We start from the raw sequence: 14,840 nt of genomic DNA, 5'->3' as shown, positions 1-14,840 counted from the left end.
GTAATCTGTGTCAGGCCTGTAAATCGGCCAGTAGGGCAAAACCCCCTCAAGACTTCATTAAATTAGTCCTCAAAGTATTATGTCTACGTAATTGTCTTATGTCTACGTAATTGTGTGATGTTTCCTATAGAAAGGTCAAAGGTCAGGGTCAGATACAGCAGCAGCCATGCATGGGGTTAAACAGCTTTTAATTATGTTTTTTGTTTTGTTTTTTTATTTAATAAAAAACACCTATTTAAACTTTCAGGATTAATGAGAGCAATAACAACAGTCATTAAGTTAGCGCTGATATCTGAGGTCGAACTGGGAAGAGGCACCGTCATCATTAGCAGGTAATGAAACGTTCAGCCTGTGAAAACACTGATAATCCATAACCTTTTCATATATAAATGCTTCAGTGGAGCTTGAGAAGTGATTCAGCTACTATCCGACTATACCATGGCGCCACCTAGTGTTGGATCTGTGCTGCTGATGTCTATGTGCGGTCAGGGGACATTTATAGTGACAGATATTCAGTAAATGTCCTGTAATGGGCCCATTCAACTGTTGGAGCTGTCTCTGCTTTTATGAAGGGAGCAATAATTCAATGCATTCATTTATTTCAAGCACCTGTGAAGAGAATGTATTTGAGCTAATGTGAGTGATGTGAGTTTGTACATGTATGTGGAAGCAAATGAGGAGATATTTATATACAGAGAGAAGCTGGTTTACACAGCGAACCTCTGCACAAATGCTGAGAAAACAAATAAATACATTTAAAAAACAGCATTTTACTCACTAGAATAGGTTCAATAAATATGCACACTACGTCAGGCAATGGGACACGCAATGTAATCAGAGCAATGCGCCACAGATCAGCTGACAAATAATCAATATGAAACAGAAACAATAAAGAAAAACACATAGGAAGGATAGATGGCAACTGCAGCAGTGAAATTAAGATCACGGATAAATCATAATATGTTCAAAATTATATATAATATTAATTATATTCAAAAATAATACATATATTATATATTCTAATATATAATAATTTAATGTAATACATGTAATACATATATTATATAATAAAATAATTTTATACAATAATATATATCATATTAATTATATTTAAAAAGGAAAAAAACAAGTGCTAAAATAATAGAGTTGTATTAAAACGCATTTAGAGTCGATAAGTTATTGTTTTTGTGTCGACATAATTAACAAGACAATACATAATTATCTTTACTGCGCCGAATAGAGGCACTAGTATTAAAAAACACGTTAATTGAAACACAATATAATTCGTTATATAATATATAATAGTACGTAAGTAAGCTCGTGAAATCGAGGCTTTTACTTTGAAGGGCCGCTTCGGGGACACGACCGGAAGTAAACACTGTTCGCCGCCATGTCTGTTTCCGGTACACTTCCTGTTTAGCTTCCACACAGGTAATGTAATGCGTGTGTTTCGCTCTGTTTCTCCGCAGCCGACGTGACTTCGCCTCCGACGATGAGCGCCGTCATCCCGCGGGTAGAGCAGCTGTCCGCCCGCGTCATCCGGGTTCTGGGCTGCAACCCGGGCCCGATGACGCTGCAGGGAACCAACACATACCTGGTCGGAACCGGGCCAAGGTGACTCCGGTTAACGGGTGCTGAGCTCCCCTCGTGACGGAGTATGGAGCTAAATCCAGTTTATATGTATTGTTCATTTGAAAATAAGATTTGAACCTGAAAAATCAAGTTTTGATATTGAACTTTGAATATTTATTTTTTTCAGTTTTCAGTAACATATTTTATATTTTCAACTTTCACTCTTTAATTTTACAGTTTCAAATCTCTTTTTTTCGGATTCAAATATTTTTTTTTTTTCAGATTCAGATCGTTTATATATATATATATATATATATATATATATATATATATATATATATATATATATATATATATATGTGTGTGTGTGTGTGTGTGTGTGTGTATATATATATATTTATGTATATGTATTTATTTTTATATATATTTATTTATATATATGTATTTATCTATCTATATATATATATATATATATATATTCATATATGTATTGATGTATGTTATATTTATACATATATATGTATTTATATATAAATATATTTGTGTTTATATATATGTATTTATTTATTTGTATATATGTATATATTTGTATATTTATATATGTATTTATTTTTATATATGTATTTATTTATTTTTATCTACATATTCATTTATATTTATTTGTTTATACATATTTATTTGTTTATATATTGATTTATATGTATTTATTTATTTATATACATATAATTATCTATGTGGTTGGGTGTAAAGGTACATAAAACCGGTGAGGATGTATCATTTACAATGGTGTCGAGATGTAAAACAATGCATGCAAACACAATAGCTTATTTAACAGCCAAGTTTATGGCCTTTTGCAGATTACTCCATGCATAAGATGCACTGAAAGATAATGAAATCTTTCCTAACAAGCTATTCTGTGAGTGAGTATCAAGCTCATGTAAGTTCAGGGTTAAAAGGGATGAAAGGTCGGGCAGAAGCATCTGTATTACAGCTTTATACGTGAATACAAAAATCAATAAAAGGTAACATGAAATAAATGACCTGTGCGTGAACATGTACTTTTAAACCCCTGAATATCTCCAACGTGTGACTATTCTTGCAGGCGAGTGCTGATCGACGCTGGAGAACCCGCCGTGCCCGAATACATCAGCAGCCTGAAACGGGCCCTGCGTCAGTTCAACGCCAGCATCCAGGAGATCGTGGTCACCCACTGGCACGGCGACCACTCGGGTGGCGTGGAGGACGTCTGCAGGGACGTCGCTGGTGAGGACCCCCGGGTCGCCTGAGCCCCGTTGGAAGTTCATTACTTCATTTCGGGCATTGTTTTTAAGCCTCTTAAGCGGCTCTTTCTTTTTTTTGTGGGGTTGTACGTCCCATTCTCTTAAATGTTATATATCTAAGGAAAACCAAGGAGAAATTCTTCACAAACCTCCACCTGGACTCCAGGAAGAACTGATCCGATTCTGGTGGTCCAAGGTCACCGTGTCCTTTACGAAACACTATTATTTTGGGCCATAACTCGAGGAATGACTTTGCTAGTTATGACTACTTCTCACACGCGTCGAGCAGGATCAAACAAAACAAGTTTGAATTGGAATTGAGTCTCAAAGTACGACTATGGAATCAGTAAAGGGTCAATCCAAACTTGCTCTGGGTCTAATGCTCACAAAAGCTCACAAAAGTACCCGTGATGCAAAACATGCTAAATAAATGATTGTTTTGCAGCTCCCTCATTCCTCTGTGTTCTCCTCCCGCAGGTCCAGAGGTGCGAGTCAGCAAACTGCCTCGCTCCGGCCGGGTCGGAGAGGCGTCCGGAAACCAAAGCTTCACCTTCCTGAAGGACGGAGACGTCGTCCGGACGGAGGGCGCCACGCTCAAGTCGGTCGTAATGAGAACGTGACGTCAAAAAAAAAAGAGCGCACAATAAAGCGAAAGCCGCGTTTTTTTCACCGCTTCCTTTTTTTTCACCCCAGGGTGCTGTTCACCCCGGGCCACACGGATGACCACATGGCGCTGCTGCTGGAGGAGGAGCAAGCGCTCTTCTCCGGAGACTGCGTCCTGGGCGAGGGCACGGCCGTGTTCGAGGACCTGCACGCCTACATGAGGTCTCTGAGGGTCCTGCTGGACTCCAGGGCCGACGTCATCTACCCCGGTGAGCGGGTGACTTTATTTTAATTTGTGTTATTATTTCTGGAAATGCTTTCTGGATAATGTGTTTTTAAAACCATTATGTAAGTAATTATGTAGAAACGGTTATATATATATATATATATATATATATATATATATATATAATCAACACCTTTTTAACATTGTTGCCCGACACTTATCTGATACGAGAGTCGTTAAAAAAGTAATTTACATGTTTCAAACCGGTGCAGGTCACGGACCCGTGGTCCACGACGCTGCCTCCAAGATCAGATACTACATCAGCCATCGGGAACAAAGGGAGCGGCAGATCCTGGCAGCCATTCAGGAGGGAGCCGGGCGGCCGTTCTCCTCGATGGAGCTCGTCAAGGTCGTCTATAAGGTCGGGACAACGCCGCTTTTTCCTGCTCGGCCCAATTTAAGCTGTTGTAAGATGTAATCTGCAGCTCGTTCAGTGCCTTCAAGACCCCGCGGGGGGCACGATTAGCGAGTACCCGAAAACCCAGAGTGAAAGTACCAAGTGATGGTACTAGAACTCGAATACACAACCATTTTGTAAAAGGGACTAGGAACCCGTTGAGGAACCTACAGGATTCTTACGGTCATGGAAAAGCTGGAAAAGTCATGGAATTTTAAAATGGTTATTTCCAGGCCTGGAAAAGTCCTTGAAAAATCGGCTGATGAAATCCCCAAAGTTTTGTAAAAGTCATGGAAATGTGTTATATTCATGTGTTCATGTTATATGTTAAATAATTAATATGCTTTTAACCCTTCTAGTACGGACCCTGTCGCCGGCGACAAGAAGTAACATGCAAACAGGATGCAAAACTAAAATTACTTATTTTTACAGTGTTTTAAGCCTTTATAACATATAATAATGACAAATACTTGCCAGATTTTGAAAGTTACATTTCTCCTGAAAAAAGGAGCAAAATATTTTTGCCAAAAGGACATTTTTTGACACATTTATTGATGAATAAGACAAAAAGGATCAGGCGGACTGTCATCATTACAGATCTAAAAGGGTTTAAAAGACAGACACTCAGAATATAAACAGGCATACGCTCTCATTCTCATTGTTAGTTTAAATACTACATCTTCTCACTTTTTCATGTTTACACCGAGATTTCACAAAATGTTTGGTCATGGAAATTTGGTTTAAAGTCATGGAAATCCATTGGTCAACAAAGAGGCCCCCGGTCCGAGGATCTAGTGTACACGTAATGAAAGTACGGGGCGTTTCGGGGGTGTTTTTTACCCCGGGGAATGGCCATTGCCGATCGGTTAGACAGGTTTTTTTTTGAGAAAATAATAAACCTGACCGGTGCCTCTCTCACTGCTTCTCCCGCAGGACACTCCTGAGCACCTGCACCAAGCGGCCAACGTGAACCTGCTGCATCACCTCAAGAAACTGGAGAAGGACGGCAACATCAGCCTGGGTAAAAAAAACAAACATAAATTTGACATTTTGAACATGTTTATAAATAAGTACCAAAAAAAACATAAATCTGACAATGCAGAAAGTTCTGCTATTTTATTAGATTTCGATTTATTTGATGCATTTTGAAAATGTTATAAATAAGTTTTAAAAAAAACAAGAAACAAATCAAATGAACAGTTAAACATACAGCAAACTCTCAATATACACATTTTTTTTTCACTCCTCTTACCATCATATGCTGTCACATATCATCATATTGAAGGTGGACAGATGGTTTTTGTGGCCTCATAAATGTATTTATGCTCTTTTTGTATTATTTGTCCATCATCACTCGTACAATTTACGAAGAGCGTAATCTTTTTGTTTTTTATTGCTGTGAGGAACTTTGAGCTAAATCTATTTTTGTAAATATTTTCTTCCCCTCAGTGAACGAAACTTCACCGAACACCAAATGGAGGAGCAACCTGTGAAGAAGACTTTCTGAATTGACCTCTTTCGCCGCGGATGATGGAAATCCATGAGGTCCACGGTTCATAATATTCTTTTTTAGTGTTAAATCATCACCTCTAACCATAACCTTTATGGTTACTCGTATCTGCTGATTGACGGAGACGTCACTGATGAATGATGGACGGTGGTCCCACTTGTGACCTTGGATGTCTCCTTGTGACCTTGGATGTCTCCTTGTGGCCTTGGATGTCTCCTTCAGACTTCAAACAGACCTCACTGCCTTCGCTTTGATCAGCGGCAGAAAACTCAAACTTAACCATCGAGAACAAAACCCTAAAAACTGCTGTGTGATGAGTGAAAAGGCCACGAGATGATTTCTGCTTGATGAGCTAAATATTTCTATTTTCAAATTATTATTTTTCATCTGCTTTAACTTTATTAAAACTAGTAATTGTTTTTTTTCTTGAATATTAAACACTTGTTGCATGAAATGCTGCGTACGTTCTCAAACCAGCCACTAGGTGGCAGCTTCTGCTAATTAATTATAATAAAGAGGCTCAACTTTGAGCACTAAATTATGATCATTTACACTTTACTACAGATGTTTTGTATTTGTTAACATAAAAACGAATTAAAGACTAATTGATGTACAGGATTGTTTACAAAACAATGTAATGATGCTGTCGTGCTTCTTTTCTTCAGCTCTGTAAATGATAATTATGAATGAATGAATATATACTTTATTAATCCCCAAGGGGAAATTTTGTGTCGAGTAGCAGCTATTTACACAGAAAATAAGATAAGATATAAAAACAACAGGGATGAAAGATATATAAGATATATACACTAATAATACTAATAAAAATAAAGATTAAAATAAAATAGCTAGATGAAAGAAAGAAGAACAGAGTATTAATTTAGGAATCGTGTTATTTGTGATAATTATTAGGTTATTCTACATAAAAGAGCTGTGAGGCTATTGATACGTGTCGTAGGGGGAAGCAATCTGGTATATTACTGTATTTTTGATAGATGGGTAATAAACTAGTCAAACTAAATTGTCAAGACTTTCATGAATGTATTAGTGATATGTTGAGGCTGAGATATACAATTTATTTCATAAGAGAAGTAGCTAAATTGGCAATAATTGAATTTGAAATGGTGATATATTACAATATATAACAATATGTCAAGAAATAAGAATGGATTAAAGTTCCTTAGTGAGTGTGTGTGCGCGCGTGCGTGTGTGTGTGCGCGCGTGCGTGTGTGTGTAGAGATAATGAGATGAGTGGAGGTGATGGAGAGGGAGGGACGGAGGAGGGGGAGGAGGGGGAGGAGGAGGAGGAGGAGGGGGGTCTTCTGGTAAAGATAAACAGCCGAGGAGTCTCTGAGCCAGAGGAACATGGCGGCTCCGGCCCTGGACGCCGCTGCTGCTCCGTCCTGCTGACCGACGCCTCTCACCGGGCGGACCGCGTCCCGCAACTCCGCGCACCCATGGGTGCCTCCTCAACTCCCGGGTAAGTTTCCCCTGTCATTCTCTAGACACACACACACACACACACACACACACACACACACACACACACACGCACGCACACACACACACACACCCCTTCCATATTACCCCCCACCAACCTTAGTAAAATACAATATATCGCTTCCGGTCGAGGGGCGCTTGTGTAAAGTGTCCGCGGCAGTTTTACGCCGAGGTTATCGCACTTTGTTGCGCATATTTCCTCCCAATGGCGCCGCGACATAACCGTTATAACACATATATATGTGGTGCTGCGGGAATAAGTAGTTGAGTCTGGGTGAAAATACATTACTAAAAAAGACCGGTATTCACCGTACACGTTATTTATTTCGTGTTTTAAATGAGCCGTTAGAGAAGCCGGTTGAATTGGGTGATGGCTGTCAGCACCGAGCCGGGTTTATCGCGAGCTTAGTCGGATAGAAAATGCTGCTTTTCCGCCGGCTGTCAGGGCTCAAGTCTTTTTTTTTTTTTTTGATGACACAACTACAAAAAAACTAAAAGTGGTGTTTGTTTAACGTCTTTACACGGTGTGTGTATGTGTGTGATGGCGCCGTTTTAACTTTTAACGGTTAACCGTTAAAAAGCCCTTCCTGCTCAACAGAAGCGACAACTGCGGGCTTTACGTGAGCCGTTGACGTTCGCTCGCACTTTTCGCGGTTAAAAGGGTTGTTTTAAGCCCCGCAAATATAAAAATGTGAAGCGTTTGTTCATTTTAGAGGTGTTTGTGTGACTGCGGTTGTTTCACGGTGACATATTTGACTTATTCTCGGTTGATATTGCTGCTCGGGACTTCCTCAACCCAACTTGAGCCGCGTCAAGTGGAAACAAGTGAAGCGGAAGCCTCGTTCTTTTAGGTTTTTCAAAATAAAACTCCGATCGATATTGGTTATTCGTTTTCTTTTTAATTTGTCCACACATTATATCACAATGCGTGTTGATGGACGGTGTAAGATGTGTGGATCCACTACACTCGCTACTATGTAGCGTGTTAGAGTCCCTTTTTTAAATAAAATGTAACGTAATATTGAGTTAACTCTGTTAACAGACTTATAAGTAGTAGTGTTATGCCGTGTTCACACCAAAACAGTTGCGAACGCCACTTCGCCTATATCGCGCCGCAGGTGAAAAATTCGCTCTGTGTGGTTAATTTGTTTTTTCGCAACCATCGCTGGGGAAAGGGGGCGGGGCTTATCTCTGTGTCTTGAAAACATTTACTATTTCCTTCATCCACCAGGTAAATAACCACTAGTTCTGCTTTATCCTTGTTGAGGAAGTCCCACACACGTCGGAACATCAACCACCCCTGTGTCTGGGTTTATAACATTATCCGTAGTCACACACAGCTCCGACTCCTCCAGGACGAGTGTCTGAATGAAGCCGCTTCCAGCGCTCCTTCAGCGGGCCAGCAGTTTCATTCAGTAACGGCGGTGATGCCGGGCGGAGCTTCTCAACGCTGATTGGCTTTCGCAACTCCGCGTCATGCGAATTATTCGCTGGAGTTGAAATATTTGAACGCCGGCGGAAAAAGCGGCGTTGCGACGCCGTTTCGCTTCTATCGCGACGCCCGGCGAAAAATTCGCTTTTTCGCAACCTAACGCGGCTGTGCATTGACTTAACATGTAATCTGGACGCGCAAATATTTCGCAACTGTTTTGGTGTGAACACGGCATTAGACAAGCAGCCGGTATGTGTAACATTCATCATAACAATATCCGACTCAGGTGTTTTTCTTTTTTTCGGGGGGTTAGTCATGAGGCTGTTTTTTGGGGGGAGCTTTTATTTTGAAGAGCGTTGACCAGCTTCCGGTTCTCTTTTCAATCATTCCAATGTCAACGTGACACAATTTGTTGATCAGCGTTGGGCAGTAATGTGAATAGACTCCTCTGCTATATATATATATATATATATATATATATATATATATATATATATATATATATATATATATATATATATATATATATATATATATTACATTATTTTTGTATTATGTTTATATATTTATTATAATATATTTTATTTTTAAGATAAAACATATATATTTTATGAATAATAAATTATTATAAATATCATATCAGAAGTTGAAAACAATCCAATTAGAAAACAATGATTCAAATAAAATCTATCCTGTTTTAAAAAATTAATAAATTATAAATTAGATGATGTATCACTCAAAGCAATCCCATTGGGAATAAAAAAAACAGGGAGAGCTCAATATGCTTGGGGCAAAAAAACAAAATGTATATACATTGCACGTGACTGAATAACAATCGACTGTCCATGGTGACCCGGGGCATTTTATTTTGGGGGAAAAAACGTTGTGTAACTTAAATATCTTTGCACGTGCTTGTGTAATTGTTCTTTAGGGACCTAAACAGAAACAGTGCAGTTAAACCTCTTTCGCCTCACAGATTTGCCGGTTTTCCCGTGTTTGCCGGTACGTTTCTGTAGAGAAACATCGGAGTCCTCTGGATTTGTTATCTTTTGAGGTCTGGACTTATGATTCTTTTTTTGGCTTTTTCTTATTTGCTCTTTCCTGCACCCCGAAGTGAACTTTGAAAAGAATTGCAACGTGCACACCGCGGTTGCCAGGTCCTGTGTTTATCCCCTCTGCGAGATATTAGGCTCGTTTGAAATGAGCCAGTTCTGCGCAGAATCGATCGGCGGTGATCGGCATGCAATGCATGCCGGTTAGATTTGTGTCCGACTTGCTCTGACGTCATGCACACGTGGTCAACGATACTCTCACGAGACCAAGCCGGCTGTCGATTTCAGAGTCAGTCGCCGCAGTTGCTCTCAAACGACTGCTTGGCCCAGTGCATGATGGGAAACGCCTGGCTCTCGCCACATAAGAGAGCTGATCGGCTCTTAGATCTGACAGCAAACACCACGTGTTGTAGAAAATCCTTATTTTATGTGTAGTTGTAATACTTAACCCTCGATTATTGACTATTCGTCTCATGTTTAATCTAAAAACACATCTTGTGTGGTTGATAATACAAAATCGTATTTTCATAGCACATATCAAAACCAGTAGTAATGTATTTCACAGGCAGACATAAAAATACCAAAGGATGCAGCTACACAGTCATTTCCACATAAATATATATATATTTATAAACACATATAATAAATCCAAACGTGATCTGTAAACTACAAGTAAACAAAAGTTCGGAACTAACAGGAAGTACTTTTTTCCGTGACTTCCTGTGTTTACTTTGAAGGCAGCTGACAACTGTCCGACTTGATTGCAGTTTTTTGTCAACGCCTCCTGCTGCGGCCGCTGCTCTCTCTGGACTCCAGGCGAGACGCAGCTCTAACGAACGAGCCTAATGTCCGCGGCCTGTTTTGCTTTGTTGTCCTCCCAAAGGATTATGGGTGTTTTCATGCCGCTTAATGCGTTCAGTAACATGATATGCACGCTGCCCATGCTTTGCTTTGTTTATTTTTCTTCTGTTCTACCTGGATTTGCTTCTATTGTGGGTTTCTTTTTCCGCCTCATTGTAATTAGTTCAACACTTTAGGGCACCATGCTTGTGTTGTTGTTGTTGTTGTTGTTGTTGTTGTTTGCTGGTTTAATATTGGTATGTTTTATTACCGTTTCAATGCCAAAAGTACCTTTAGTGCTGCAGCAGGAGTGCAGGAATGTACTTAAGACCAAGATCTTAACATGAGATTGGCAGTTTGCCCAGTGAGGGATCCTTAGTGGCTTGAATTCACTCAACCACGTGAGGGCTCAAATAATGAGGAGGAGGAGGATATTTATTATTATTTTTATATTTTGTTTTGGACTCTTGATCCCTCATCTGCCACCTCACATTAACTGGTATATGTGTGAGTCTGTGCTCAACCCAACTGTGTTTGTTTATGTCTGGCTCTTCACATGTCTGGCTCTTCACACTGCCACCAACTTATATCACACACACACACACACACACACACACACACACACACACACACACACACACACACACACACACACACACACAGCCACCTGGAACTCTTGTCACGTAGCAGAGACAGTCGTCTTCCAGGTCTGATCCTCCTGAGACCAAGTGCTCTAATTAACCAGCGCCACACACACTGTCATGACTCCTCTGAAAGCCTCCTGCAGTGCCCAAACACCGTAATTACTGTAATATTCCCTCAGCAAAATGTACGTGCATACATACATTATGTATGATGGCAGCCGGTTATTTTCTCTAAACTTGGAACACATCAGGTCACATTTGTAGTTTGACCCCGTAGATGTTAAACTGTACATTAGTTCATGCAATATACATAAAGAGATTTAGTTTTAGCCCCGTGTGAAACGAGAAGTCAACGTTGACTTGTTTGCCTCGTACCGTAGTAATACGTAATTTTAAACCGGGGCCGCGCTCTTTTTTTTTTTTTTCCTGAACCGAACTAAAACGTTTCCCTTGAAGACGGAAGTTTTATTTTGAAAAGACTGCGTGCAACGACACGTGTTGCTGGACTTTCGTAGTAAGTCGGTTCTGCAGAGTGAGGCTGATCCAGAAGTGTCTTTTTAAAGCTGCATTCTCTCTCCTGGCTTTTGATTTCTGATCCAATTCACTCTCTGAACGGCAGCGTAATCTGAAGCTTCTGTCGCATATCAAACTTCAAACATTCAGGTTTCTTTTTAATAAAGAGAAAACCCAACATATATGTAGTCAGCTCTGCTGTGCAGCAGTCTGCAGGCGCTCCTGTGTGCACACCGTGCTGAAAGCAGCAGACCGGCGCGGGAGGAGGGGGAAGAGTGTAGCAGGTTGCATAACAAGTGCTAATTCGGTTAGCCGGCACTGACAGCGGCTGTAATTCTCCAGCGCTGTGATTGCAGAGTTAAGAGACAGCGAGTCCACCGGCCTCCAGCCGGATAATACGAGCTAATAGCATAACAAGCTTCTGCAGAACGAACGCGGGAGAGAACTCATCGTGGTGATGTTCCTCGCCGCTAAGGTGACGGCGAGGAGTATTTCTGTTTTTTTATTTGCAATCCGACACTTGGGCCCCCAATCCTGGTTTCACACTGAAAGCGGAATCGCCCACAAATGCGAAGCTTGAGATGGCTCGCTAACGGCTAAGCTTGTCGTCTTAAAACCCGCTGGTGGGATTGAAAAAACGTTGAGTCTGTTAGAAGAGGTTGTAAAAATATGAATAGCTGAATGTATACAGCACGTAGTCCCCAACATTGGTAACACTTGTGGACATTTGGAGAAATGTTGTATAACAGTGTTTGTTTAATTTCTGTCAACTTTAATTATCAAAGAAATTCAACTTTCGTTTTCTTTCGGGGATAATATATGGCATTGTAACTGTTGTTCTGCACACAACACATGTGTTGGGGCTCAGCGGGTTAGTCATCATCCATCTTTGTAGTCAGCTGGTCGACATAGAGGGCTAAAAACCCACGCTGGCATGCTGAGAGCTAATGTTGTTAGCTAACCTAGCTACAGGCATTTTGTTAGCGTTTTCAGCCCTTGTTTGCAGAATGTGGCTCATTTTGTGGGCGTCTCTGGCATGAGGCGCTTCATTCATGGTCTCTGATGTGATGCGTGCACAGTACTGTGTGTGTGTGTGTGTGTGTGTGTGTGTGTGTGTGTGTGTGTGTGTGTGTGTGTGACACCACAATGCCTCATGCAAATCATTCAAAGTGAATCTCCGTCACTAACCACAAAATGTGGAGGTTTCGGTGTGAAGTTCTGCATCTCTGTTTTTTGATTTTTTTTTTTTAAAGTGTAGTGGAAGTCCATTTTGACTATTTTTGTTTCTTTTTTTAAAATGCATTCGTATATATTTTTTATGTTAAATTTTGATACACAACTGAAATAAAAGTCCATATTTTTCTTTAGAGATCACACGTCTTGGGCTTTCCTTTCAGAAATGGCCAAACGGAAAGGAATGTAAAAAATATATTTTGGGTCTCATGACGGCGCTAGTTGTAATTATCAGTTTGGACTTAATTGCCGTACCTTCAGGGAATTTGTTGCGTGATCAAGTTATTGACCTTTTTTAATTCGTAACTCTCTAGAAGTTTATTCTGAACGGTCCTCAGTGTCTTCTTGCAGCAGGAAACAAAGCTCTTTGTTGTTGTTGACAAATGAATCTTCCTCTAACTAGTTTTTAACCACGTTTCACCTTCTGTAGAATAGAAAGAAACTCTTTACGCAACTTTCAACACAGACACACAAACTGAGCCGCAGTCTTTCTGTCGGTTGCATGTGCAGAAAAAAGAAAAACATTTGCACTTGCGTGTGCGCTTGTGCAACAGTTGGGTCGAGATCAGCTGTCTCACACACACACACACACACACACACACACTCTCTCTCTGATGCATGACACGCATGCAGTAATCTCCAGTGGTGGTGGCAGGTGCATGTTGGAGTGTTTGGTTTGAGTTCGCCGTGTCCAACAGACTGAGAGGGCGGCTGTCTGTCTCACACACACACACACACACACACACACACACACACACACACACACACACACACACACACACACACACACACACACACACACACACACACACACACCAGGAGGGAAGAGTTAGCAGATGTCTCGGATTTGGCCGCTGAAAAAAACTCACTTCTTCTTTTTACTACTTTTCATTTAGTCCTCTTGATTATTGTAACTTTTACCAACACGCACACATTGCTTACTACTACGTTAACAATGGTCAATTCTTAAGCTGTTATGGCTCGGCACAACAGTCTCTTCTGTTGAAATGAAACGGATTATTTGAAGTTTTAAGCTGCAACATGTTGCATTTTCAACATCAGTGTATGATCATCATTAAAGCGCCGTTCTTCCAGATAACCTGTAAATGGATGGAACACATGTTAAGGAACCCAAAGTGTCCCCTCCTGTCCTTCACTGACAAAATGTCACCCAAAAAGACCGGAATGAACCAGGAAGAGATTTAAAGTGACCACAAAGAAACGTAAAAAGATGACACAACAACAACAACAACAAAGAAATGCAAAACGGGTGCAAAGAGACACTAAGATATTTACGACTGAATACAAAGAGACCCAAAACAACAACAGATACTCAAAACGACTATAAAGAGACTCAAAATGACTACAAAGACACTCAAAACAACAACAACAACAACAAAGACACTTAAAATGACTACAAAGAGACACAAAACAACTAAGAAACTTAAAATGACTACAAAGAGACACACAACAACAACAAATAGACTTAAAATGACTACAAAGAGACACAAAACAAAGACACTTAACACATTGTGTTCCTCAAAAAGAACATCATTGACGCAAGGTCCTAAACGTGGAACCCGTTTCTACTTCTTTGGACTGAGTGGGAAGAACCTCACTTGTATCATGTGTTCACCAATAACACCCTGGCAGATTTAAAGATCCGACTCCGATTTATTCACAACGAGCGCAACAAGCTGCAGCAAATTACACACCAGGAATAGCAACGTGTCGGGGTCAAAGTCAGAGTGACCTTTTTCTCACAAAACATGCTCATCACATTAAGCGGGAAGAAGAGGAGGGAGAGAGAGGACGTGAATCACTTCCTGTGACACTGGAGATTTCTTGAAACAGATGAGTTTTCACCCGATTACATAAGATGAGGTGGGGCGACGCCGCCTCGAGAGCAGGTAGTGTCTGTTTCAGCAGGTCACGTGATCTGGCGTTTCAGTGGAGAAACGGGTCATGTGATCTGCAA

General features: G+C 40.4%; 1 protein-coding gene across 1 annotated transcript; it reads left to right on the top strand.

Annotated features, from left to right (window-relative positions):
- Positions 1 to 1,454: 1,454 nt before the first annotated feature.
- lactb2 (lactamase, beta 2) lies at positions 1,455 to 6,392 on the top strand. The gene is made up of 7 exons (XM_079220053.1): positions 1,455 to 1,614; positions 2,675 to 2,835; positions 3,330 to 3,450; positions 3,546 to 3,724; positions 3,954 to 4,102; positions 5,072 to 5,159; positions 5,588 to 6,392. Exons 1-7 carry the CDS (start codon positions 1,493 to 1,495, stop codon positions 5,629 to 5,631), a joined length of 864 nt encoding a protein of 287 aa, XP_079076179.1. The 5' UTR covers positions 1,455 to 1,492; the 3' UTR covers positions 5,632 to 6,392.
- The last annotated feature ends 8,448 nt before the right edge of the window (positions 6,393 to 14,840 follow it).

This window comes from Taurulus bubalis (assembly GCF_910589615.1).
Source record: "Taurulus bubalis genome assembly, chromosome: 1".
In the NCBI taxonomy this organism is placed as follows: domain Eukaryota; kingdom Metazoa; phylum Chordata; class Actinopteri; order Perciformes; family Cottidae; genus Taurulus; species Taurulus bubalis.
Note: the sequence above shows the minus strand (reverse complement) of the source record. Positions and strands in the feature narration are given on the sequence as shown.